At 38.6% G+C, this 23,765-nt stretch overlaps 1 protein-coding gene and 1 non-coding gene across 6 annotated transcripts in view; one reads left to right on the top strand and one right to left on the bottom strand.

The window, feature by feature from the left end:
• The window catches only part of Mia2 (MIA SH3 domain ER export factor 2), an 84,718-nt gene that overhangs the window by 37,340 nt on the left and 23,613 nt on the right, over positions 1-23,765 (top strand). For all 5 annotated transcript variants that reach the window (XM_090345017.1, XM_090345020.1, XM_090345019.1 and 2 more), the window contains 10 exons: positions 679-750; positions 1,774-1,878; positions 6,402-6,524; positions 9,821-9,941; positions 12,094-12,140; positions 14,942-15,032; positions 17,370-17,508; positions 20,027-20,128; positions 22,007-22,067; positions 23,038-23,073. In XM_090345017.1, the coding sequence (XP_090201143.1) occupies positions 679-750; positions 1,774-1,878; positions 6,402-6,524; positions 9,821-9,941; positions 12,094-12,140; positions 14,942-15,032; positions 17,370-17,508; positions 20,027-20,128; positions 22,007-22,067; positions 23,038-23,073 (897 nt within the window). The remainder of the gene's footprint in view (positions 1-678; positions 751-1,773; positions 1,879-6,401; positions 6,525-9,820; positions 9,942-12,093; positions 12,141-14,941; positions 15,033-17,369; positions 17,509-20,026; positions 20,129-22,006; positions 22,068-23,037; positions 23,074-23,765) is intronic.
• On the bottom strand, positions 5,259-5,362 carry LOC150055058 (U6 spliceosomal RNA). The gene has a single exon (XR_016537745.1). It is a non-coding gene; the product is annotated as a U6 spliceosomal RNA (small nuclear RNA).

Below are 23,765 nucleotides of genomic sequence, written 5' to 3' on the forward strand. Positions count from 1 at the left end.
AGCTCATACTCATGATCAATGCTGTCTTACATATTCTTTTTTTTTTTTTGCCAGTCCTGTGCTTGAGCTCAGGGCCTGAGCACTGTCCTTGGACTTTCTCAAGGCTAGAGCTCTACCACTTGAGCCTCAGTACCACTTCCGGCTTTTTTCTATGTATGTGGTACCGAGGAATCGAACGCTGGTCTTCGTGTATGCTAGGCAAGCACTTTAACCACTAGGCCAAACTCCCGTCCCTGTCTTACATATTCTTATAGAAATTTTCTACATGTGCTATGAAAGTAATCCATATAAAGAATTAAGTTTCAGGCTGGTGGCTCAAGTGGCATCTGCCTAGCAAACATAAGTCTCTGAGTTCTTCAGCACTTATAAAGGATGACCATTCTAATTTTCCATTGTAAAATATGGTATAAGGAGAATTTTGATGTCTTTGAAATTGTTCCATGAGATGTGGTGCTGGTCTGTATGTGTGCAATTGTACAGGTTGAGAGGAGATACTCCTGTTGAGTAGCTTCATATAAAATTCTAGCAGTGTAATGGTGAGTCAACTGAGAAGGTGTGTTCATTGAGTCCTGCACTTGCTTGTGGACCACACGTGTCAGGTTAATAGTATACCTACTGTATATGACATCTTGTAGGGTGAGGCATTTAAATACTTTTTGACTGACACTGTCTTTCCAGACGGCGGATATTTCAAAAAGGATACAGTCCCTAGAAGATGAATCAAATTCTCTCAAATCACAAGTAGCTGAAGTAAGTTGAATTAATCTAATAGGGCTATTGCTTTTGAAAATCATTTCCATTTTATTGTTAATAGTTGAAGAAATAACATTATATAGGGATTTGAGAAATAGTAGTTCTTGGATTTATTATTTTTTTCTTGAGTTACTTCAGGAAGGTTCCATTTTTCACTGGGCATGTGAATATTAAGCTATTGCTATATACTGCAGATGTGTGGTATTTAACACTAATGCACTAAAAAACTTATGGAGTTAAAGTTTTAGGAGAGGAGATACAGAATAATTAGTTAACAAAAATATGCTACCTAGGATATAACAGGTTCCAAGAAGTTAAATCATATTAGTGAGCAGTGGCTCATATCTGTATTCTTAGCTTTTCAGGAGGCTGAGATCATGAAGGTTACTGTTTTGAGTCAGCCCAGATGAAATGTTTCTGAGAAGTACTTACCATGCCAGCTATGTTGGAAGCACAAACAGGACCAGGGACCTGCCAGGGTAGAAAGGGAGATTGAAAAGCAATGAATGCATGAAGGGCTGAGGGCACAGTTCAAGTAGTAGAGCATATGCCTGATAGATTCAAGGCCCTGAGTTCAAACCATAGTACCACCACCAAAACAAAAAAGGTTAAAACATGTGCTTACGTTTATACAGCAAATCAGTGCAGAACCAAGACAATAGACTGGTGTTCTCTCTCTCTCTCTCTCTCTCTCTCTCTCTCTCTCTCTCTCTCTCTCTCTCTCTCTCTCTCTCTCTCTCTCTCTCTCTCTCTCTCGTCGGTTGTGGGGCTTGAATTCTAGGTCTGGGCACTGTCCCTAAGCTCTTCAGCTCAAGGCCTCTGCTCTACTCCTTGAGCCCACCGTACTACTTCCAATAGACTATGATTCTTGGTCACCCTTCTTACTGCTATACCATGCTGCCTGTACTAATACTGGCATGTTTTTTGTTATTTGCTTAAATTTCATGTTGTAGGGGAGAGTTTATAGAGATGGGCACTTATCTTAATTGCTTTAAACTCATTATATTTTATTTCACTTAGGCCAAAACAACCTTCAGAGTATTTCAGATCAATGAAGAACGACTTAAAGGAACAATAAAAGATGCTCTGAGTGAGAATTCCCAACTTCAGCAAAGCCAGGAACAGGTTTGTACTCCAGAGACTGTTCAGCATGTGAATATATAAATTATAAATGTTTTAGTAAAACTCATGACTGACATAGGTAAGTTTCCTCTGAAAGTGAAAGAGCAGGATAATCTTGTACACATAACCTCGTGTTTCTGTTGTACAGATATGAAGCTTCTGGTACCCTCTTCTTCCAGAACTGAAGTGAGTCAGGGCATTCATCATAGTAGGTCGATGTTAGCACCAACTTCTCAAAACCAGACTGAAGAAGGTGTTCAGTAAATACCTTTGGGGATAATGGAAGTTATCCAAGTTGTGGTACTGGACATGTTAACTTGTAATCCTCTTGTATAATTATTTTGTTTTGTTCCCCCCCCATTACTTATCTGTAGACACTTCCGTATAAATTCTTTCTCCTGTTTTCCTAGTGAAGTTACAGGTTTTCACTTTGGAAGATTTCTTCTGATTACAGTATCATGGTTGCCTAAATGATTTTCAGAGTAAACCCTTGAGCTCATAAGCCTGGGACTGGCAAAGAAAAAATGTAATAAATTGGGTCTTGAACTGTGGGCCTGGGCTCTGTCCCTGAGCTCTGAAGCTCAAGGCTACTGCCCTACCCCTGGGCCTAGGCATTGTCCCTGAGCTCTTCAGAAAAATTACTGTTATTATAAAGGCTGTATAGAGGGCTTATACTTACATAAGTCAGGGAAAGAGTACATTGCTTTTGGAACCAGTATCACCCTTCCCTCCTGTCTCCCACTCTTCCCTCCCATCCCCACCCATGGTTACATTTGTTCACCCTTTGTCCTTATTTCATTTATTTATTTTTTTAGGAAAGCTTATTCAGAAGGAAATGTGGTGAAGAAAGATGATGATGATTACTATTATTATTATTTGCCAGTCATGGGGCTTGAAATCAGGGTCTGAGCACTGTCCTTGGGCTTTCTCCTTGGTAGAGGCAAGCACTCTGTCTCCAGGCCAAATTCCAGGCCCTGTCCTTACATTTCTGAGTCCCCAACTCTTTAATCATCAAAGTTCTTGAAGCAAAATTGTGTATTTTCTATTTTCTGATTTATTTTAAGACTTCATGCTCAGTTACTCAACTTTTTCTTTTTTTTTTTTTTGCCAGTCCTGGGCCTTGAACTCAGGGCCTGAACACTGTCTTTGGGCTTTCTCAGGACTAGAGCTCTACCACTTGAGCCACAGCACCATTTCCGGCTTATTTTTTTCTGTGTATATGGTACTGAGGAATTGAACCTGGGTCTTTGTGCATGCTAGGCAAGCACTCTACCACTAGGCCAAACTCCTGGCCCATCAACTTCTTTAGTAACTCATTAGACCACTGGATCAGTCAATCCAGTTTTTTTTTTTTTTTTGCCAGTCCTGGGCTTGAGCTCAGGGCCTGAGCACTGTCCTTGGACTTTCTCAAGGCTAGAGCTCTACCACTTGAGCCTCAGCACCACTTCTGGCTTTTTTCTATGTATGTGGTACCAAGGAATCGAACCCGGGTCTTCGTGCATGCTAGGCAAGCACTCTACCACTAGGCCAAACTCCCGGCCCGTCAATCCAGTTTTTATCTTTAGTCTTCATTTGGTTTTATGTGTCAGTGACATCTGATTCTTTTACATATGCATAAAAAAGTTTTCACTGGGCGCAGTGGCTCATGCCTGTAATCCTAGCTGCTCAGGAGGCTGAGATCTGAGGATCAAGGTTCAAAGCCAGCCCAGGCACAAAAGGAGCTGAGACTCTTATCTCCAGTTAACCTCTAGAAAATGGTAAGTAGGTCTTGGCTCAAGGGTAGAGTGGTAGCCTTGAGCTGAAGAGCTCAGGGGCAATGCCCAGGTCCAGGGGTAGGATGGTAGCCTTGAGATGAAGAACTCAGGGACAGCGCCCAGGCCGAGTACAAGCCCCACGTCCCACAAAAAAACCAAAACCAACAAAACAACAAAAAAACCCAACAGTTTTCTCATAACAAGGGGTATCAATGTGTGAAAAGTAATGCACTTACTATCTGGTGAATGTAACTGTAACCCCTCTATACATTACCTTGATAATAAAAATAAAATGGAAAAAAAAAGCAAAGAAAGTTTTCTATGTAGTTGTATATGCTAATTAAGCTATGGTTCTGTGAATAATTACTATTTGATAGACTAGAGTTTTACTGACAATAAATACATTTTAATTTACTTTTCATGCCTATGAACCATTTCTTTTGTGAACTTTCTGTTAAATCCTCCCCTTAATATTTTTTTTACATGCTAAGGTGTTGTTACGAGGCTTTATTTTTAGTTGTTTTAAATTTCCGTTTGTAAACTTTTAGATAAAAATTAAATGTATACCCATATATATATGTATATTCATGTAAATACATACGTACGTATACATGTGTATATACATACATACACATATAGTGTGCGTGTGTGTGTGAGAGAGTGTGTGTTCATGCACGTGCCAGTTCCGGGACTTGAACTAACTCAGGGTCTGGACACTGTCATTGAGCTTGTGCTCAAGGCTTGCATTCTACCTCATGAGCCATAGCTCCACTTTTGGCTTTTTGGTGTTTGATTGGAAGTAGAAGTCTCATAGACTCTCCTATCTAGGCTGGTTTCAAACTATGATCCTCAGATTACAGTGTCCTGAGTAACTAGGATTACAGGCATGAGCCAATGGTACCTGGAAAGTCTGTTCCCCCCACCCCCAAATTATTATCAGTTTATATTATTTACTTTATTTTTATTTTTCTTTGAGTTTTGCAGTTTATTTATTGAAACTTTATACATACATTGTTTGGCTGTAGAATTCTAAATTCATATAGTCCAAAATTTATCCCAAAGCACAGAATAATGATTATGGTAAAGGAATACACAAGTCATTTAGTTTGCTTCTGAATGTTTTATACAGAGAATTCTTTGCTCATTTGGTAAACATTACCTCATCTGCTTCTTTACCTCCTTCCTCCTCCTCCTCCTCATCATCATCTTCAGTGGTTTCACCAGTATAACAGGGATCTTGAGGGTACGAGCTCATGTAAAAAGTGACCAATTTCAAAGTCAGCAGCAAGAGTAGCTTCAGCGTCATCATCCAAATCTCCACTCTCAGGAACTTCAGGAGGGACAAAAAAATTACAGAAGAATCATTGGAAACTGATTTAGTCACAGTTCGAACTGTCCCATGTCCCTTGTGTTTCTGCTTCTTCTGAATGGTTTTCAAAATGACCTTCTTTCCTTTTTTCCAATCTATCTGACACCCTGTACAACCCATAATTTCTGGTCCATCAAAAGAAAAGGGATCAGAATCATCTAGTTCTGATCTCATCTATAGGTCTTTGTCAACACTTCATTTGTGAAATATTCATTGGGTTCGAAGTGAAATTCTAACATAAAACTCATAGGCTGGCCAGAAAAAATACGAAATGCTTCACAATTTTGCGTGTCATCCTTGCACAGGGGCCATGCTAATCTCTGAATTGTTCCAATTTTAGTATATGTGCTGCTGAAGTGAGCACTATTTTTATTTTTTTGTGGGTCGTGGGGCTTGAACTCCGTCTGGATGATGTTCCTGAGCTCTTCAGCTCAAGGCTATGGCCCTACCCTTGAGCCCCCCACTTCCTGTTTTCTAGAGGTTAATTGGAGATAAAAGGCTTAGCCCCTTTTGTGCCGGGGCTGGCTTTGAACCTGGATCCTCAGATCTCAGCCTTCTGAGTAGCTAGGATTAGAAGTGTGAGCTACTGTGCCCGGCCTTCATTTTCATTTTTTTTGTCTATTGAACTCTGGGCCTGGGTACTGTCCCTGAGTTCTTCAGCTCAAGGCTACAGTCTATCACTTAAGCCACATTGCCATTTCTAGTTTTCTAGTGGTTAATTAGAGATAAGAATCTTATGGACTTTTGTGCCTGGGCTGACTTTGAATTGAGGTCATGAGACCTCAGCCTTCTGAGTAGCTTTATAGGCTTACAGTAGGATTATAGGCATGGGCCACTGGCACCTGGCTCTATATTATTTATTTTTTTAAGAAATTATATAGAGAGGTTACAGTTCCATTTATCAGGTTATTAGTACAATGCGCCTTGATCAATGCCACCCTTTTTATTATTTTCCAAGTCTTTTTAGTGAAAAATTTCATTCTATGTTAATAGATTCGATTCTTTTTCTTTTATAACATGTATAATAATTTATATAAACTCTGATTTTTCCTAGATTGATGGGATTTCTAAGGATCAGTTATTTTCAGTACAAAACAGCATGATAATTAAAATTCATTTTAATACAAATAAGATATGTACATTATATTGGATATAAGAGTAATAGAAATTAGCATATCTAATAGATAAGCATGTTCATTTGATATAAACTTATTGTGTAAATCAGTTGAAGAATATTTTAAGTGTGTATTACTTTATAGAACTATCTTGAAAGTTCTCTGCAAATGAGCCATTTTTGTGTAAGTGATAGCACTGTGTCTTGTTTCTCAGACACATAAATACATACAAGAGTGGTCTGGGCGTATCACAGGAGTTGAATGTCTTTGCTATTGTTTCCATTTCAGCTTTTACAGGAAATTGAAGTATGGAAAGAACAAGTGAGTGAACTTAATAAACACAAGGTAACATTTGAGGACTCCACACTGCAGGCAGAACAAGTTCTGAGTGATAAAGAAAATCATATCCAGGTAAATGGCCCTCCTGGCTTTATGTCTGAGTTCACAGGAATCTCATAGTAGCTTAAACATTTGAAATTTTACTTTCAACAGCTTTTATTTCATTTATTTTTGTCCAGATTGTCAAATGCTTCTTGAAGATGTGTAGTTTTGTAGCATACATATATTAACATATCAAGATGGGCATGGTGGCACACACCTGTATTCCTAGCTACTCAGGATGCTGAGATCCGAAGGATCAAGGTTTAAAGCCAGCCCGGGCACAAAAGACCTGAGACTCTTATCTCCAGTTAACCTCTAGAAAATGGGAAGTGGGGCTTGGCTCAAGGGTAGGGCAGTAGCCTTGAGCTGAAGATCTCAGGGACAGTGCCCAGGCCAAGTTCAAGCCTCAGGACCCACAAAAAACAACAACAACAAAAACATATCATATGTCCTTTTCTATTTCTTCAGTATTTTAGCCTGGGTATTTAGTAAAAAGAAGAAAAAGAATGATTTTTATCTTTCTCATTACTCTGTAGTCTACTTCTGTTAATAAGAGGAAGTTGGAAAGAATTTGTGAAACCAGGTGAACAGTTAAGGTCACACACACGCACACACATACACACAGACATATGTGTATATATATACACATGTACATATGAATATAAATACTTCTGCATGTATATGTGTATATATATATACAAATATGTATTCATAAATATCGTACAAGAAAGACAAAAATGACTTATTTTCAGAGAACTTTCAAGATAGTACTATAAAGTATTATATAGAGAGACATATATATGTGTATACATACACCCACATAGACACATAATACCTGTACACACTAGCTTTAATAATCTAGATTTAGGGATGTTATGTGCTTTAATAGCGATGAAGAAATTTCTTTTTTGTTTTGGTAGTTGAACTCAGGGCACTCTGCCACTTTGATCTTCAGCTCTTCTTCCATTTTTCTGGTGGTTAATTGGAGATAAGAGTCTTATGGACTTTTCTGCCCAGGCTGGCTTTGAACTGTAATACTCAGATCTCAAATTCCTGAGTAGCTAGAATTATTGGCATGAGTCACCAGTACCTAGCCAAATGATGTAGACTTTTTGCAAAATAAATTGAATTGAAACTTGACTCTAATCACAGGAATAAAACTCCCGGCCCCTCCCCCATTATTTATATATAGTTGGCTTTCTGTATCCATAGGCTCCTCTTCTATGGATTTAACAACCACAGAGTGTCAATATTAAAAACAATATACCTGGGGCCAGGAGTTTGGCCTGATGGTAGAGTGCTTGCCTAGCATGCATGAAGACCCAGGTTTGATTCCTTGGTACCACATACATAGAAAAAAGCTAGAAGTGGTGCTGAGGCTCAAGTGGTAGAGTTCTAGCCTTGAGAAACTCCCAAGGACAGTGCTCAGGCCCTGACTGAGTACCCAGTACCCAGGACTGGCAAAAAAAAAATACACTTGTACTGAACATGTGAGGACTTCTTTCCTTATTGTCCTTCTCTAAATAATACAGTGTAACACTTTTCTTGTCTATCGTATATGTATTACAGTAGGTGTTATAAATAATCAGTTGGTTTAAAGGATACAGGAGAATGTGCATAGGTTATGTGTTTTAAATAAGGGATTTTGGTGATGGTATTGTGGCCGGGGTGGGTCATGTCCTGGAGCCAATCTCCTGTGGATACTGAGGGGTGATGGTGCCTGTCTTTTCCATGCTTAATCTAAAAAGCTTAAGACTTTTTCCTAATCAGAAGACATAGGCCCTGTTAATTGTGCCTGGAAGCCTGAAGGCAGGGGGGACTGCATAGTGAAAATTTTAGAGCAGAGTGATCTTCCCAGAGAAATTTGTGACATAGTCATTTTATTATCTATAGTGCCAGAAAAGCTTTAACTCTAGAAAACGAAAAAACAAAAAACAAAAACGGTCGGAAAACTTTTAACATTCCCAGTTTGATATGTTCTCTCTTTGTCTCTCTGTTTCTGTTTCTGTCTCTGTCTCTCTTTTGTGGATCATGGGCTTGAACTCTAGGCCTGGGCACTGCCCCTCAGCTCTTCAGCTCAAGACTACCGTCCTATCCCTTGAGCCACAGTGCTACTTCTGGCATTCTGGTGGTTAATTGGAGATAGCGTCTCATGGACTTTAGTGGCTGAGCTGGCTTTAAACCATGATCCTCAGATCTCAGCCTCCTGAGTAGCTGGGATTATAGGTATAAGCCACTGCTGTCTTTCCTTTTTTTTTTTTTTTTTCTTTTTGCTAATCCTGGGGCTTGAGTTCAGGGCCTGTGCACTGTCCCTGAGCTTCTTTTGCTCAAGGCTAGCACTTTACCACTTGAGCCACAGTGCCACTTCCAGCTTTTTCTATTTATGTGGTTCTGAGGAATGGAACCCAGGCCTTCATATGTGCTAAGCTACTTCTTACCCTTGATTCTCTTTTATAATGTTTCTTTTTTCTTCTGTATCTCAGTTGAGTCCTCAACCTCTTATTCACTTGAATAAGTACAAACAAAACCTGATTTTTTTGTTTAGATGCCTCACTTGCAGATTTGGTTGCACACAGAATGTAATGGCACTCCTATTTGGATAATGTGAACAATGTCATAGGAGTCAACATTTTTTCTACTGTATAGTCATCTGTTAGTAAGAATGAGCCCATATCAGATTTTGTACTTTATATAGAAATAACTGGAGTGCTTTTTAAAATTTAATTATTGTAAAGGTGATATACTCAGGAGTTAGGGTTACATGAGTTAAAGAGTACATTTATTTATTTTTATTTTTTGCTAGTCCTGGGATTTGAACTCAGAGCCTGGACACTGTTCTTAGACATTTTTTGTTCAAGGCCAGTGCTCTGCCACTTGAGCCACGGTGCCAGTTCTGGCTTTTTCTTTGTATGTGGCACCAAAGAAATCAGACTCAGGGCTTTGTGCATGCTAGGTGAGCACTTTACCACTAGGCCACACTCATGTCCTAAGAGGACATTTATTTTTGAGCAATGTCATCCCTGTCATCCCTTCCCTTGCTTTCTCCCAGTTCTTCCTTCCCACAAATTGTGTAGTTCATGTTTTTTTGTGGGTCATAGGCTTGAACTCTGGGCCCGGGCGCTGTCCCTGAGCTCTTCAGCTCAAGGCTACCACTCTACCCCTTGAGCCGCAGTCCCACTTCCTGCTTTCTAGTGATTAATTGGAGATGAGAGTCTTTAGTGCCCAGGCTGATTATTTGGGAACTTGTGTTGTATATTTCTGAATTGTTAAGCTGTTGGTATAAATCATTATCCTTTTGTTTTTGTTTTCCTCTTCTCAATGTCAAGTCTTTGACCGAGCGCTTGCTAAAGATGAAAGATTGGGCTGCTGTGCTTGGAGAAGACATAATCGATGATGGTAACTGGGATTTGGAACTGAAGAGTGAATCGGAAAGTGTTGCTCACTTAGGTATTAAGTCATGACTCATCCTCTTTTGATAAATGGTGACTAGCTCTTCTGTTTCCTTTGTGTCTCCAAGTGTACTACATATTTTGTTCACATCTCTTTTAAACACTCTGTCCTCTCACCATCCCATAGTTTAGCTTTGGCTGGAATCAGGTCTGTTCAATAGACCTTTCTGGGCAGATTCACTGCCTCTTCCTCCTCTGTTCTCTTCATGTTTAACATATCTTTGTGGTAATACTTGAAAAAGTTACATTGTAATCATTTTAGTAGTTGTTTTCCCTTGTACTGTAAGTTAATACTGTGAATGGGTGAATAGTTTAGAAATGTGTCAAGGAAGTCAGTAATTCATGTCATAATGCAGCTTTTGCTGTAGTAAGATAGTACTTTATCATAATCTTTTTTTTTTTTTTTTTTTTTTTTTTGTGGGTCATGGGGCTTGAAGTCTGTCTGAGCTTGGTCCCTGAGCTCTTCAGCCCAAGGCTATCACCCTACCCTTGAGCCAAGTCCTACTTCCCCATTTTCTAGAGGTTAATTGGAGATAGGAGTCTCAGGTCCTTTGTGCCCGGGCTGGCTTTGAACCTTGATTCTCAGATCTCAGCCTCCTGAGTAGCTAGGATTACAGGTGTGAGCCTGTAATCCTACGGCCAGGCTTAGCATAATTATTATTACTATTTCTGGTTACATTCTGGACTCAGCAGAATTTATCTACACTGTAGCAACTTCCTGTATCCCAAACTACTTCCTCTGGCTTATTAACCAGCCAGCCAACCAACCAACCAACCAAACAACCAATTAACCAACTTAGTTTGGAAAGAAATATTGAAAGAAATTTAACAGTAGTGTAGAGAAGGCCCTTATACTCTTCACCTAATTTTCTCTTTGATGTTGTATCCTGTTTCCCCAGACCCATTAAGAATGAAATGATTTGAATTAATTCTTTCATGTTATTAACATAAGAAAGTTACATTCACAATCGATTCCTTTCACTTTTGATGGTACTGTAGTTTGAACTTAGGATGTTGAACTTGCTAGGTAAGTATTCTACCAGTTGAACTATGCCTCCAGCCCAGAAAATCACATTCCCAAAGTAAACATATACAGAACTCTCTTCCCTTATCCACAGAGGGTGCTTTCCAAGCTCTGTAGTAGATAGCAGAAGCTGCACTTAGTACTAAATGACCTCTCTAGATACTGTGTGTTCTCCTGTGCCTACATACCTGTGATAAAAGTGGTAAATTAGGCACAGTAAGAGACTCATGACAGTAATAAAACAGCATACATATTGCCATCCAAGTTATGTGAATGTGTTATCTTTCAGTTGTGGTCATGGGATAACAGCAGTGGCTGCTAGTGATATGCCGTGCGGCTCCCTTGACACAGGGATCTTGTATGTTTAGGTAGGAGGAGTCATCAAGCTGTTCAGATTAGGAATCCTTTATAGAATTTTCCACCTAATTTTTTCTGACCCCTTGTGTAACTGCAGAACTCACAGATAGATGAGGGGGCTACTGTAAAGTTGAATATGTGGGAATGTGGCTTAGTGGTAGAGTGCTTGTTTTGCATGCGTAAAGCCCTGGGTTTAATTCCTCAGTACCACATAAAAAAGAAATAAAATAAATTTTGAAAAGTACCATATTATAAAATAAAAAGAAAGTCAAATATATACTTGTTTTTACTTGTATTTCTTGTAAGAAATCATCCCTTTTTAAAAATGAGTTTATGCTTTCTTAAGTTATTTGAGTCTGGCTTATAATCCACTCACATTTGGGCAGAACTAGGGTTTGAACTGGGAGTCTTACACTTGCTAGGCAGGCGTCCCCACCATTGAACCACTATGCCAGTCCCTAATTCTGCTGTATTTTGAATGTTGTAGGACTGTTAAGATTATTTAAGACTGGTTTGTAGTTAGGTGAATGCTCAATTCTCGTTATACTCTATTCTTTAAGTCATTGTTGAAGAATGCTTTAAAATACAATGTTACTTCCTGTACTTTTACTGTTGAGCTTCCTGGGAGTAGATCCAAGGCCATTCTGCTTTCTACCTAATTCCTTCCTGTTGTAATAAGAAGAGGGATCATAAGGCTGTAATCACTTGGATGTCTGTTTAGTATTGTACTGTCTTCTCAAATAATGACTTGTTTGTTTTTTTACTACAGATAATCCACCAAAAGGAGCCTTGAAGAACCTGATTTATGCTGCTAAGGTTTGCATTAAGTCTATTTTATTGTTCCTATATAAGTATATTTAAAAATAATCAAAATTTTTATCAATTGCTTTTCATATTTATTTATTTTTAGGTGGTATTTGATTTTGAACTCAGGGTCTCATGCTTGCTAGGCAGATGTCCTACCATTTGAGTCACACCTCCAGCCGCCTTTGCTTTTGTTCTTTTTTTGAGTTGGATCTTGCTTTTTGCCTTGATATCACTCTCCTTAGTTAGACTTTCTACGTAACTGGGTGGAGAAAGCTCAAACCATGTTCTTTACCTCCAGAGTAGCTAGGATTATAGAAGTGAGCTACTGCGCTTGGCTGCTTAGTATTTTTTACTTTGTGTGTGTGTGTGTGTGTGTGTGTGTGTGTGTGTGTGTGTGTGTGTGTGTGTGTGTGTGTTCTGGAGCTTGAACTTTCTCAAGGTTAGCGTTCTACCACTTGAACCACAGATCTACTTAGGCTTTTAGTAGCTTATTAGAGATAAGATCTCGTGAACTGTCTGGGCTGGCTTTGAACCTTGATCCTCAAACAGATACAAAGTGCTGGCACCTGGCTACTTGTTCCTCCTTCCCTCTCTCTTTCTTTCCCCTCCCCTCCCTCTCTCCTTCTTTCCCCTTCCCTCCCTCCCTTCCTTCTTTCCTTCCTGGGTTTGAACTCAGGACCTCATGCTTCCTAAGCAGGTGCTCTCCTCCTGAATCATAACTCCAGCTTCTCCATGTACTACTTATTTTAATTATTTGAGATAGGGGTTCTTGCTTCATATATATATATATATAGTGTACTTTTTGTATCCATTCATCTGTAGTAGGGCATCTGGGTTGTTTCCATCTCTTAGCTATTGTGAATAGTGCAGAGATGAACATGGCTGAGCAAGTGTGCTTATCATATCCTGGGTTATGATGCTCAGGGTAGATGTCTAGGAGTGACATGGCTGGATTGTAGGGAAAAGATCTATTTTTAGTTTTTTGAGAAACCTCCAAACTGCCTTCCAGAGTGGCTGTACTAGTTTACATTCCCACCAAGCAGTGCAGTAGTAGGGTTCTTCTTTCTCCACAACCCTGCCAGCATCTGTCATTGTCTGAGTTCAGAATAATTGGGTAAGGTGGTATCTTAGGGTTGTTTTTATTTGCATTTCCTTTATGACCATGGATGATGAGCATTTTCTCTGTTTCTTTTTTTGCCATTTAAGCTCTTCTTTTGATAAGTCTCTCTTAATTCCCTTGCCCATTTAATGATTGGTTTGTTGGGTTTGGGGGGGGGGGATTAGTTTCTTGAGTTCCCTGTGGATACTGGATATTAAGCATTTGTCTGATGTATTATTGGTAAATATCTTTTCCCAGTTGCTTGGCTGTCTTTCTACTTTAATAGCTATGCTTTTATCTGTGCAGAAACTTTATTTTTAGGTAGTCCCATTTATCAAGTCTCTCTCCAATCCGTTGTGACCCTGGGATTCTGTTCAGGAAGTTTTTGCCTGTGCCTATGAGTTCCAGTGTCTCTCCTACTCTGTTGTGTAACAGTTTCAAGGTTTCAGGTCTGATATTGAGGTCTTTGATCCATTTTGAGTTAATGCTTGTTCATGGCGAAAGGCTAGGGTCAATTTTTAGTTTTCTGCATGTGACTGCCCCATTTTCCCAGCACCAATAATTCAATAGGCTGTGTTTGTTCCACTGTATATATCTGACTCCTTTGTTGAATATAAGTTGATTATAGGTATGTGGTTTTATTTCTCGTTCTTTTGTTCTGTTCCATTGATCTTCTGGTCTATTTTTTTTTTTTTTTTTTTTTTTTTTTGGCCAGTCCCGGGTTTCAGCTCAGGGTCTGAGCACTGTCCTTGGACTTTCTCAAAGTCAGAGCTCTACCACTTGAGCCACAGCACCACTTCTGGCTTTTTTTCTATGTATGTGAGACTGAGAAATCGAACCTGGGTCTTTGTGCATGCTAGGCAAGCACTCTACGGCTAGGCCAAACTCCCAGCCCCCTTCTGGTCTATTTTTGTGCCAATATCATGCTGTTTTTGTTATTATGGCTCTATAGTAGAGTTTGAAGTCTGGTATGGTAATACCACCTGCATTGTTCTTTTTGCCTAGAATTGTTTTTACAATTTTTTAATATTAACTTTAGTAATTCACATACTTAAAAATTCATTAAAATAAAATAATTCAAATTTTGGGTGGATATGACTCAACTGGTAGAGTGTCAGCCAAGGAGGAAAAGTATCAGATACCAAATTCAAGTCCCAGTCGTGGGCCCCCAAAAAGAAAATTTTCAAGTTTTATTTACATTCATTTCTTCAGATAAGGACTATATTTAAGATGTTTACTATTTTTTATCATATACTTCCTGTAGCACATTTTTTTTTCTGTTAGTTCCATATCCTATTTGAGAAATGAATACTAGTTTTATTTTCTTTTGCACTGTAGAGGTGTTATGATCTTTACTATAATCTAATTGAAGTCTTGGTAATGTTTCAAGGCTGCTTCAAGCAAAACTTTTGTTGAAAGTAGAAAACAGCCTGCAGTACAAAGTGTTCACTGCCTTTCTCGCTCCCTGCACTAAAACTTAATGATTGTTAAGATAGCGATTCTAAGTTGATAGATGCATTTTTGGGTTTCCACACATTTGATGAAAATTTCACTGAAGTGATAAATAGCTTCAGAATTGGGACTAACATGTTGAGTGTGTGTTTGCGCGTGTGTGTGCGTGTGCGCGCGCGTGTGTGTGTATGTGTGTGTGCCTGCACATGTGTTTTACTTTTGTGTAACTGATAATTGTTTCTTTTTTCATTCTTTAAAGTTAAATGCCTCTTTAAAAACCTTAGAAGGAGAAAGAAATCAAATTTACATTCAGTTATCTGAAGCAGATAAAACAAAGGAAGATCTTACAGGTAATGTTTTTCCAAATAAATACATCTTCTATATTATAGAGAACGAATTTATTGAATCAGTCATGGAAAATACAATTTCAGTTTTCTTTTTTTCACTCTTGCTTTTGTTGACTATTTGTAAAAATAAAAAATAGTCCTAAGTTTGGTTGTTCTTGTAGGTAAAGCCATCTCCCTTGATCCTATTTCATATAAAGTTAATGAAATAATTAAAAAATATAAGAAATTGTGAGTTACAATGTTACTGTTTAACATTTTGCTAATTGCAAAATTGATCCTTATTAGTAGCATTAATTTCAGTATGGTTTGCTTGTTTCATTACTATAAATACATATAGTTCATGATCACATTTAAGAATGATATTTGGCCTGTAGAAAAAAGGATTTCTTACTTTGATTGGAAGCATTTCCATTGTTTTACTGATTGTGTTTGTATTTTTTTTAAAAATAAATAAGGCAAGGTCCGGTGACTCACATATGTAACTCCAGGTACTCAAAAGGTAGAGATTAGGAAAACCATGTTTTAAGGCCAACTGTGGCAAAAAGTTAGTGATAAAGTAACTTTTAAACTTAATAAACTCTTCATAGTGGTGTAATCCCTTGATCCTACCTGCATTGGAGGCGTAGGTCATAAGTGGGGTTGTAGTCTAGCTTAGCCCGTAGGTCGTAAGTGGGGTTGTAGTCTAGCTTAGCCCGTAAGTCATAAGTGGGGTTGTAGTCTAGCTTAGCCCGTAGGTCATAAGTGGGGTTGTAGTCTAGCTTAGCCCGTAGGTCATAAGTGGGGTTGTAGTCTAGCTTAGCCTGTAGGTCATAAGTGGGGTTGTAGTCTAGCTTAGCCCGTAGATCATAAGTGGGGTTGTAGTCTAGCTTAGCCCGTAGGTCATAAGTGGGGTTGTAGTCTAGCTTAGCCCGTAGGTCATAAGTGGGGTTGTAGTCTAGCTTAGCCCGTAGGTCATAAGTGGGGTTGTAGTCTAGCTTAGCCCTGGGCAGGAACCCCTTCCTGAAAACCAGCGAGCGCTGAAAAGGGCTGGGCACATGGCTCATGTGGCAGAGTTCCATGTGAAACCAAGTTCAAGTGCGAGTAACATGACCACCACTACCAAAAGAGTAAGTCTTTTAGTTTTGTTTGGATTTTTAAAAGTTGGTAGACATTTCATTTGCAACGATTAAAAAAAAATTCTCATATGTTTATGGCAAAAATGCTGAAGGACATAACTGAGCTGTCGGGAATGGTTAGACTTGAATATGGGATTTGGGGCAGATTTTTTTTTTTGCCAGTCCTGGTGCTTGAGCTCAGGCCTGAGCACTGTCCTTGGACTTTCTCAAGGCTAGGGCTCTACTACTTGAGCCACAGCACCATTTCTGGCTTTTTGCTATGTTTGTGGTACCTGAGGAATCAAACCCGGGTCTTCATGCATGCGAGGCAAGCACTCTACCACTAGGCCAAACTCCCGGCCTTGGGGCAGATTTTTAAAAAACCTAACAATATTTAAAAATAATCAAACTTCCATAATAGATGAACTATGTATTTCAAAAGTGTTTGAAGCTGGATACTAGTGGCTGATGCCTGTATCCTAGCTACTGCGATCCAGAATCTCAGGAGGCTAAGATCTGAGGATCACAGTTTAAAGCCATTCCAGGCCTGAAAGTTCGTGAGACTCTTATCTCCAGTGAACCACCAGAAAACTGGAAGCGGCCTGTGGCTGAGGTGGTAGAGTGCTAGCCTTGAGCGAAAAAGCTTAGGGACAGCACCCGGGCCCTGAGTTCATGCCTCAAGACCTACTTTCCCCCAAAATCTTTATTTTCTTAGCCAAACTGAAAACTTTTGTTCTTTTTAACTCCTCAGGTGGTAATTAGATGCCAAATAGAAAATACTCATACTAAATATTTCGGGACGTTTGTAACTGATAATATTATCTAATGATATTAGTATTTTACTCTTAAAGATTTTATTTATTTTGGGGGGATGGGGGGGGAGGGAAATGAGTACCAAGACATGTGAAAGGGTATCAATGTATGTGAATTAATGCACCTTCTATCTGGCAAATATCATGTAACCCTTTTACTAATTACAATAAAAAATGCTTAATAAAAAAAAAGATTTTATTTATTTTTTAATATTTTTTATTGTAATTATCTTAAAGATTTCATTAAACAAAACAGTATGTATCAAGTTCCTCAGGTAAAATATTGAAAAACAGCAGAGTAGGAAAAATACATTTTGATTTTCCCTTGATGTTTGAGAAAATCAATTATTTTGAGTAATTTTTATTTTTCTGAAATGATCAGATATGGCTCAAAATATTCACTCAATTAAGTGGCTTTTCAAAAATTTCTTTAGGGCATATTAAAAGTCTTCAGGATGAACAAGTTTCTTTGCAATCAGAAAATACAGAATTTGAAAGTGAAAACCAGAAGCTTCAGCAGAAACTTAAAGTTATGACTGAACTGTATCAAGAAAATGAAATGAAACTTCACAGGTAATAAAAAGTATTGATAGCCCATTGAATGGCGAGGATGGGAACTATAAAAAAATGTATGTTATGGAAGCTGTTGCTAGTTGCTTATGCCTATTTCCTACCTACTCAGGCAGTACATCAAGATCTGAGGATTAAAGTTTGAAGTCAGCTTGGGCAGGAAAGTCTGTGAGACGCTTTAACCACAATAAATAAATAAAAAATAAATTAAAAAAAAGTGGAAATAGAGCTGTGGCTCAAGTGAAAGAGCACTAGTTTTGAATACAAAAGCTTAGGAACAGCACCCAGGCCCTGAGTTCAAACCCCAGGACCAGTACAGACACATATACACACACAAAGCAGTTATGTACTAAGCAACTATGATTATTAGATATCCTCCGTTTACAGGTAGATTATATTTTGTCAGTTCATTTTTAAGAAACTTACTTGATCTTGAAATGCTTTCTTCCAGGAAGTAAATGTGAAAGATGTTAGAAGATAATTCACAAAATGTTTTACTTCAAGTAAATAGTAACATTATTGCCTTAAATTTACTATTATCAGCTAGGTCAAGAATTCCAAGCGATGACTTGTGGATGGATCCTTCTCTTATTAATTCCTTCTCCATGCTTCCCCTGTGCAAATGCTCCTGCCTCAGTGTTCCTTGTCTCAGTAAATGGCAGTTTCATTTGCCTAGTTGCTCAGAGAATCTGCTCATACCATTCCATGCCTCACTCAGAGGTTGTGTACTTATTTGCTGATGCTTTGCCATTTGGGCCACACCTCCAGGCCTACTTTTTGCTGGTTATTTTGGAGATGGAGTCTCACAACCCTTTTGCAGAGCTGACTTCAAACTTCAGTTCCCTGGATCGTAGCTTTCTGAGTAGCTAAGATTACAAATGTGAGTCACTGCTGCCAGTGGCATTCTCACAGTGATACTAAAATGTTTTCTACTTATATCCAGTGAAAATTATGTCCATAATTGTCCTTCAGAGTAGAATACAGAGAAGTTGGTAGTAAAAGGATTAGATATAAATTCTTTCCTACACGTGAGGGTGCATTCATTTTTTTTCCCCCTAGATGTTGGCAGATGTTTTTCTTTTGTTTTTGTTCTGTCATGGGGCTTGAACTCTGGGCCTTGGCGTTGTCCTTGACCTCTTCAGCTCAAGGCCTACCCCTTGAATCACAGCGCCACTTCTGGTTTTCTGGCAGTTAATTGGAGATAAGATTCTCACAAACCTTTTTAGTGCCGGGCTGGCTTTGAGGATCTCAGTCTCCTGAGTAGCTAGGATTACAGCCATGAGCCACCATGCCTGGCTTAGCAGATGTTTTTCTGTGACTGATACATTGCTTCTAGGTTCAGTCCTTGTACCTCAGTCCAGTTGCAGTTATGTCACATTATGAAAATGTGTCAATGGTGGACCATATACATGGTGATAGTCTCATTAGATCATGTCATATTACTGTCATGTGTTATAACATTACATGTCAAAGGTGGTCCATATACACAGTGGTAGTCTCATCAGATTATGTGACTTTACAGTCATGTGCCACATGGTGATATGTCAACTGTACGTCACATGAAAAATGAGAGTCTCATCAGATTGTGCCATCTAGAGATGTCATAGGCATCTGAGGTAAAGTGCAGTGTGATGTTCACATGATGATGGAATTGCCTGTTTCATTTCTCAGAACATCTCCGTAATTAAGCACTGTATTTGTTTTCTCTATGCTTTCTTTTCATTTTTGTAAAATAGGAATAATAGCATAACACATGTAAAAGCCTAAGAATATTTTCTGGCACACAGTGATGGCTCAGTAAGTTATATGTTGTTATTACTAAGAGCACTAAAATAAGTGGAGTAGTGCTACTATTAAGATTATATGCTTTGTGATTATTCTATTATAATTATAAGGCTCAAAAGCCTAATCCCTTTTTTTAACTACCAATTAAAAAATTATCCAAATACAATTTGCTAGTTGGTAGCTTCTTGGCTAACAGATGTAATGCTTCTTTTTTTTTGTTAGTCATGGGACTTTGTCGGTCATGTCCCTGAGCTCTTCAGCTCAAGGTTGCTGCTCTATCCTTTGAGCCACAGCGCCACTTCCAGTTTTCTGGTGGTTAATTGGAGATAAGAGTCTCACAGGCTTTCGTGCCCGGGCTGGTTTTGAGCCATGATCTCAGCCTCCTGAGTAGCTGGGATTACAGGGGTGAGCCACTACGCCTGGTTTATAATGCTTTTTTATACAGGAAGGCTTGATAAAATGATGTAGTTTTTATTTATACTTAGTAGTTTTTATTTATACTTACCTTGGATAATCTTATTTTATGATAAGTTGGTATCAGAAACTCTTAATACTGTTATACTATTAAATTTGAATATTAAATTACACTAAGAATATTAATACAGGTACTTTTATCTTTCTTACATGTGATTTTTTTATGATATTATGGAAACATTTATAGGAAGAGTCAATTTTGGTAGAACTTAAAAATTGATTATAAATACTATATATATTAAAAAATACTTTCTGTTTTAAGGAAACTAACAGTAGAGGAAAATTCTCGGCTAGAGAAAGAGGAGAAACTTTCCAAAGTAGATGAAAAAATCAGCTATGCAGCCGAAGAGCTGGAGAACTACAGGTATTAAGTCCTGTTGCTTTTGGGGGATGTAGAGAGTTCAAAATATTATTATTTCTTTTTCTGGTTGAAGGGCTTGAGCTTAGAGCTAAAACACTGTCACTGAGCCTCTTTGTTTTCAAGGTTAGGACTCTGCCTCTTGAACCACAGTACCACTTCTCAAAAATAACCTTTTTTTTTGGCCCATCATGGGGCTTGAACGCTGGGCCTGGGTGCTGTCCCTGCTCAAGGCGGCTGCCTTCCCCTTGAGCCACAGTACCACTTCCTGGTTTTCTTGTGATTAACTGGCGATAAGAGTCTCACAGTCTTTTGGTCATTTGTGCTAGGCTGGCTTTGAGTCACCGTCCTCAGATCTCAGCCTCTAGTGATGAACGGAGATAAGAGTCTCACGTTCTTTAATGCTCGTTACTTAGTGCCCGAGCTGGCTTTGAACCTTGATCCTCAGACCTCAGCTTCCTGAGTAGCTAGGATTACAGGTGTGAGCCACTGCGCTCGGCAGTAACATTGTTTTTTGTTTTTTTTTGACAGTTTTAGTAAAGATTTATTTTAGCATTAACAGGGATAAAGTAGGAAGGAAAAAAAGGACGTTTTCTGTTCTCCATGCAGGAAATGAGAGTTAAGACTGATAAGTAACATTTTATCTAAGAGTTTGTTACATTTTTCATAACTTTACCAATGTTATAGACATTTGAATTAATTTTCCAGGGTCGTGTTTCTTGAAAATAAAAACCCAGTAATGCTATATAAATCTTTGCATGTCTTCTGTTTTAGATAAACCCAAATATTAATACTTTTTTTTTCTCAGTCATGCGGCTTGAACTCTGGGCCTGGGTGCTTTCCCTGAGCTTTTCAGCTCAAGGCTAGTGCTCTACCACTTTGAGCCACAGTGCTACTTCTGCTTTTCTGGTGGTTAATTGAAGATAAGAGTCTTACAGACTTTTGTGCCAGGGATGGCTTTGAACTGCAATACTTAGATCTCAGCCTCCTGAGTAGCTAGGATTACAGATGTGAGCCAATGGTGAAGGGCGAGGACTAGTACTTTTAAGAATTAATTCAGGTTAAAAGTAGGTCAGGAAAAAATGCACAGTACTTTAGAATCTCCCAGGGGTGATTATTTCTTAATTAGAGTGGCTTTTTTTTCCCCATAAAATAGAACTTCTTGCATAGTCTGAAGTTTAAAAAGAACTCTGGACTGGGCATGGTGGCTACTCAGGAGGCTGAGATCTGAGGATCGAGGTTCAAAGCCAGCCCGGGCACTGAACTGTTTGAGAGAGATTCTTATCTCCAATTAATCACCAGAAAACCGGAAGTGCTGCTGTGGCTTTAGGGGTTAGAGCAGTAGCCTTGAGCTGAGGAGCACAGGGACACCACCTAGTCCTAGAGTTCAAATCCCATAACGGCAAAGAAGAGAAAAGAAAAAGAACTTTGGGTATTTTTTTGTTTTTTTGTTTGTTTTAGTAGAGAATGTATACTATTTCTTTTCTTTTTTTTTATTTAAATTTTTTTTAATTGTAATTAGTAAAAGGGTTACATGATATTTGCCAGATAGAAGGTGCATTAATTCACATACATTGATACCCTTTCACATGTCTTGGTACCCATTTCCCTCCCCCCTTCTTTTCTTTCTTTTTTGCCAGTCCTGGGCTTGAGCTCAGGGCCTGAGCACTGTCCTTGGATTTTTCTCAAGGCTAGAGCTCTACCACTTGAGCCTTAGCACCACTTCCGGCATTTTCTAAGTATGTGGTACCAAGGAATCGAACCTGGGTCTTCGTGCATGCTAGGCAAGCACTGTACCACTAGGCCCAACTCCCGGCCCCATAATGTATACTATTTCTTATTATATATTAATACCATAGTAGAATAATTTTTTGTTCCTTATAGAAAGCGAGCCAAAGACCTTGAAGAAGAATTGGAGAGAACCATTCATTCTTATCAAGGACAGGTATGAGTCTGTGCATGTATAGATGTATAGGACTGTGTGTGTGTATGTGTGTATGTGTATGATTTAAAACAATTCTGATTTTCTGAATTCATGCAGAGGTATCATTGTTTGACCAGTGAAACAACTGTGGCACCTTTTCATGGTGCTTCTGTTACCATGGAACATTTCTAGGCACTAAAGATTCTGAGATGGCGAAATCTTATTTAGCTAGGCATGAGTGACTTATATCTGTAATTCTAGCTACTCAGGAAGCTGAGACCAGGAGGGTGTGGCTCAAGGCCAGCCTTGGCAGAAAAGTCTTAAGTGATTCCATTTCTAATTAACCAGCAAAGTTAAGAGTGCCAGCTATTACCAAGAAAGTCAAATGAAAGCTCAAATTCATGGGCCGGGAGTTTGGCTTAGTGGTAGGGTGCTTGCCTAGCATGCACGAAGACCCGAGTTCAATTCCTTGGTACCACATACATAGAAAAAAGCCAGAAGTGGTGCTGAGGCTCAAGTGGTAGAGTTCTAGCCTTGAGAAAGTCCAAGGACAGTACTCAAGCCCTGAGCTCAAGCCCAGAACTGGCCAAAAAAAAAGCTCAAATTCAAGTTCCAGTAACTGGCATAAGCAAACAAAACATTTATTTCAAAGGTTCCTGTTTCTTTGGGAATGGTTTATATCACAGAAATCAACAGATATCAGCATTGGGAGCTCAAAATTAGCCTGTTTATCTGTTCACTGAAAACTTTTGTTCTAGTTAATTATTGCATAATGTAGAAGTTTTCTAGCAGAATTGTATTTTGTTATTTTTGTTTAAGAATTATGGAATGGGTCATAGCTACATGAAAATTTAAATTTGTGGCTTGCTGATTATTCACAGTTGGTTGGATATTGTTAGCTTATGAGTTTTGCTCTAAATTTTAGTGGGGCAACAAATGATTTTTATTTAGGAAAACAATTGTCAATATTTTAATGACTTTTCTTTTTCAGATTATTTCCCATGAGAAAAAAGCACATGACAATTGGGTAAGTTTAAAATTCTTTAAGGCTCTTTTATAAGAACTATTCATTTAAATTAGGTAAAAATTGTCAGATGTCATGCCTGTAATCCTAGCTACTGAGGAGTTTGAGATCTGGACAATTATGATTTAAAGCCAGCCTGGGCAAAAAAATCAGAGACTCCATCTTCAGTTAAGTAGCAAAAGCCGGGGCATAGTTCAAAAGCTTAAGTATGGAGCTCCTGCCTTGCAAACTCATGGCCCCTAACTTCAAAGCCAATACTAACAAAAAATAAATATTAAATAAGACAGAATTGTGTTAAAAATTCAGATCTTGGGGAGGCACTAAAAAGTATGCATCAACATGTAGATTTAAAATCATATATGTATATTAGAAGGAATCCTATTGTATCTTACTTTTTTTTTTTTTTTTTTTTTTTGCTAGTCCTGGGGCTTGATTGAACTCAGGGCCTGAGCACTGTCCTTGGGCTTTTTCCTTAAAGCTAGCACTCTGCCACTTGAGCCACAGCACCATTTCTAGCTTTTTCTATGTATGTGGTACTGAGGAATCGAACCTGGGTCTTCGTGCATGCTAGGCAAGCACTTTACCACTAGGCTAAACTCCCAGCCCCTATTGTATCTTACTTTTTAATTTGCTTTTTAACTTAATCTATGCGATTTTTTTTTTTTTGGTGAATATTAGGTAATGTAAAACCCTTT

This window comes from Megascapheus bottae, chromosome 14, assembly GCF_031878675.1.
Source record: "Megascapheus bottae isolate mThoBot1 chromosome 14, mThoBot2.hap1, whole genome shotgun sequence".
NCBI classification, from domain to species: Eukaryota; Metazoa; Chordata; class Mammalia; order Rodentia; family Geomyidae; genus Megascapheus; species Megascapheus bottae.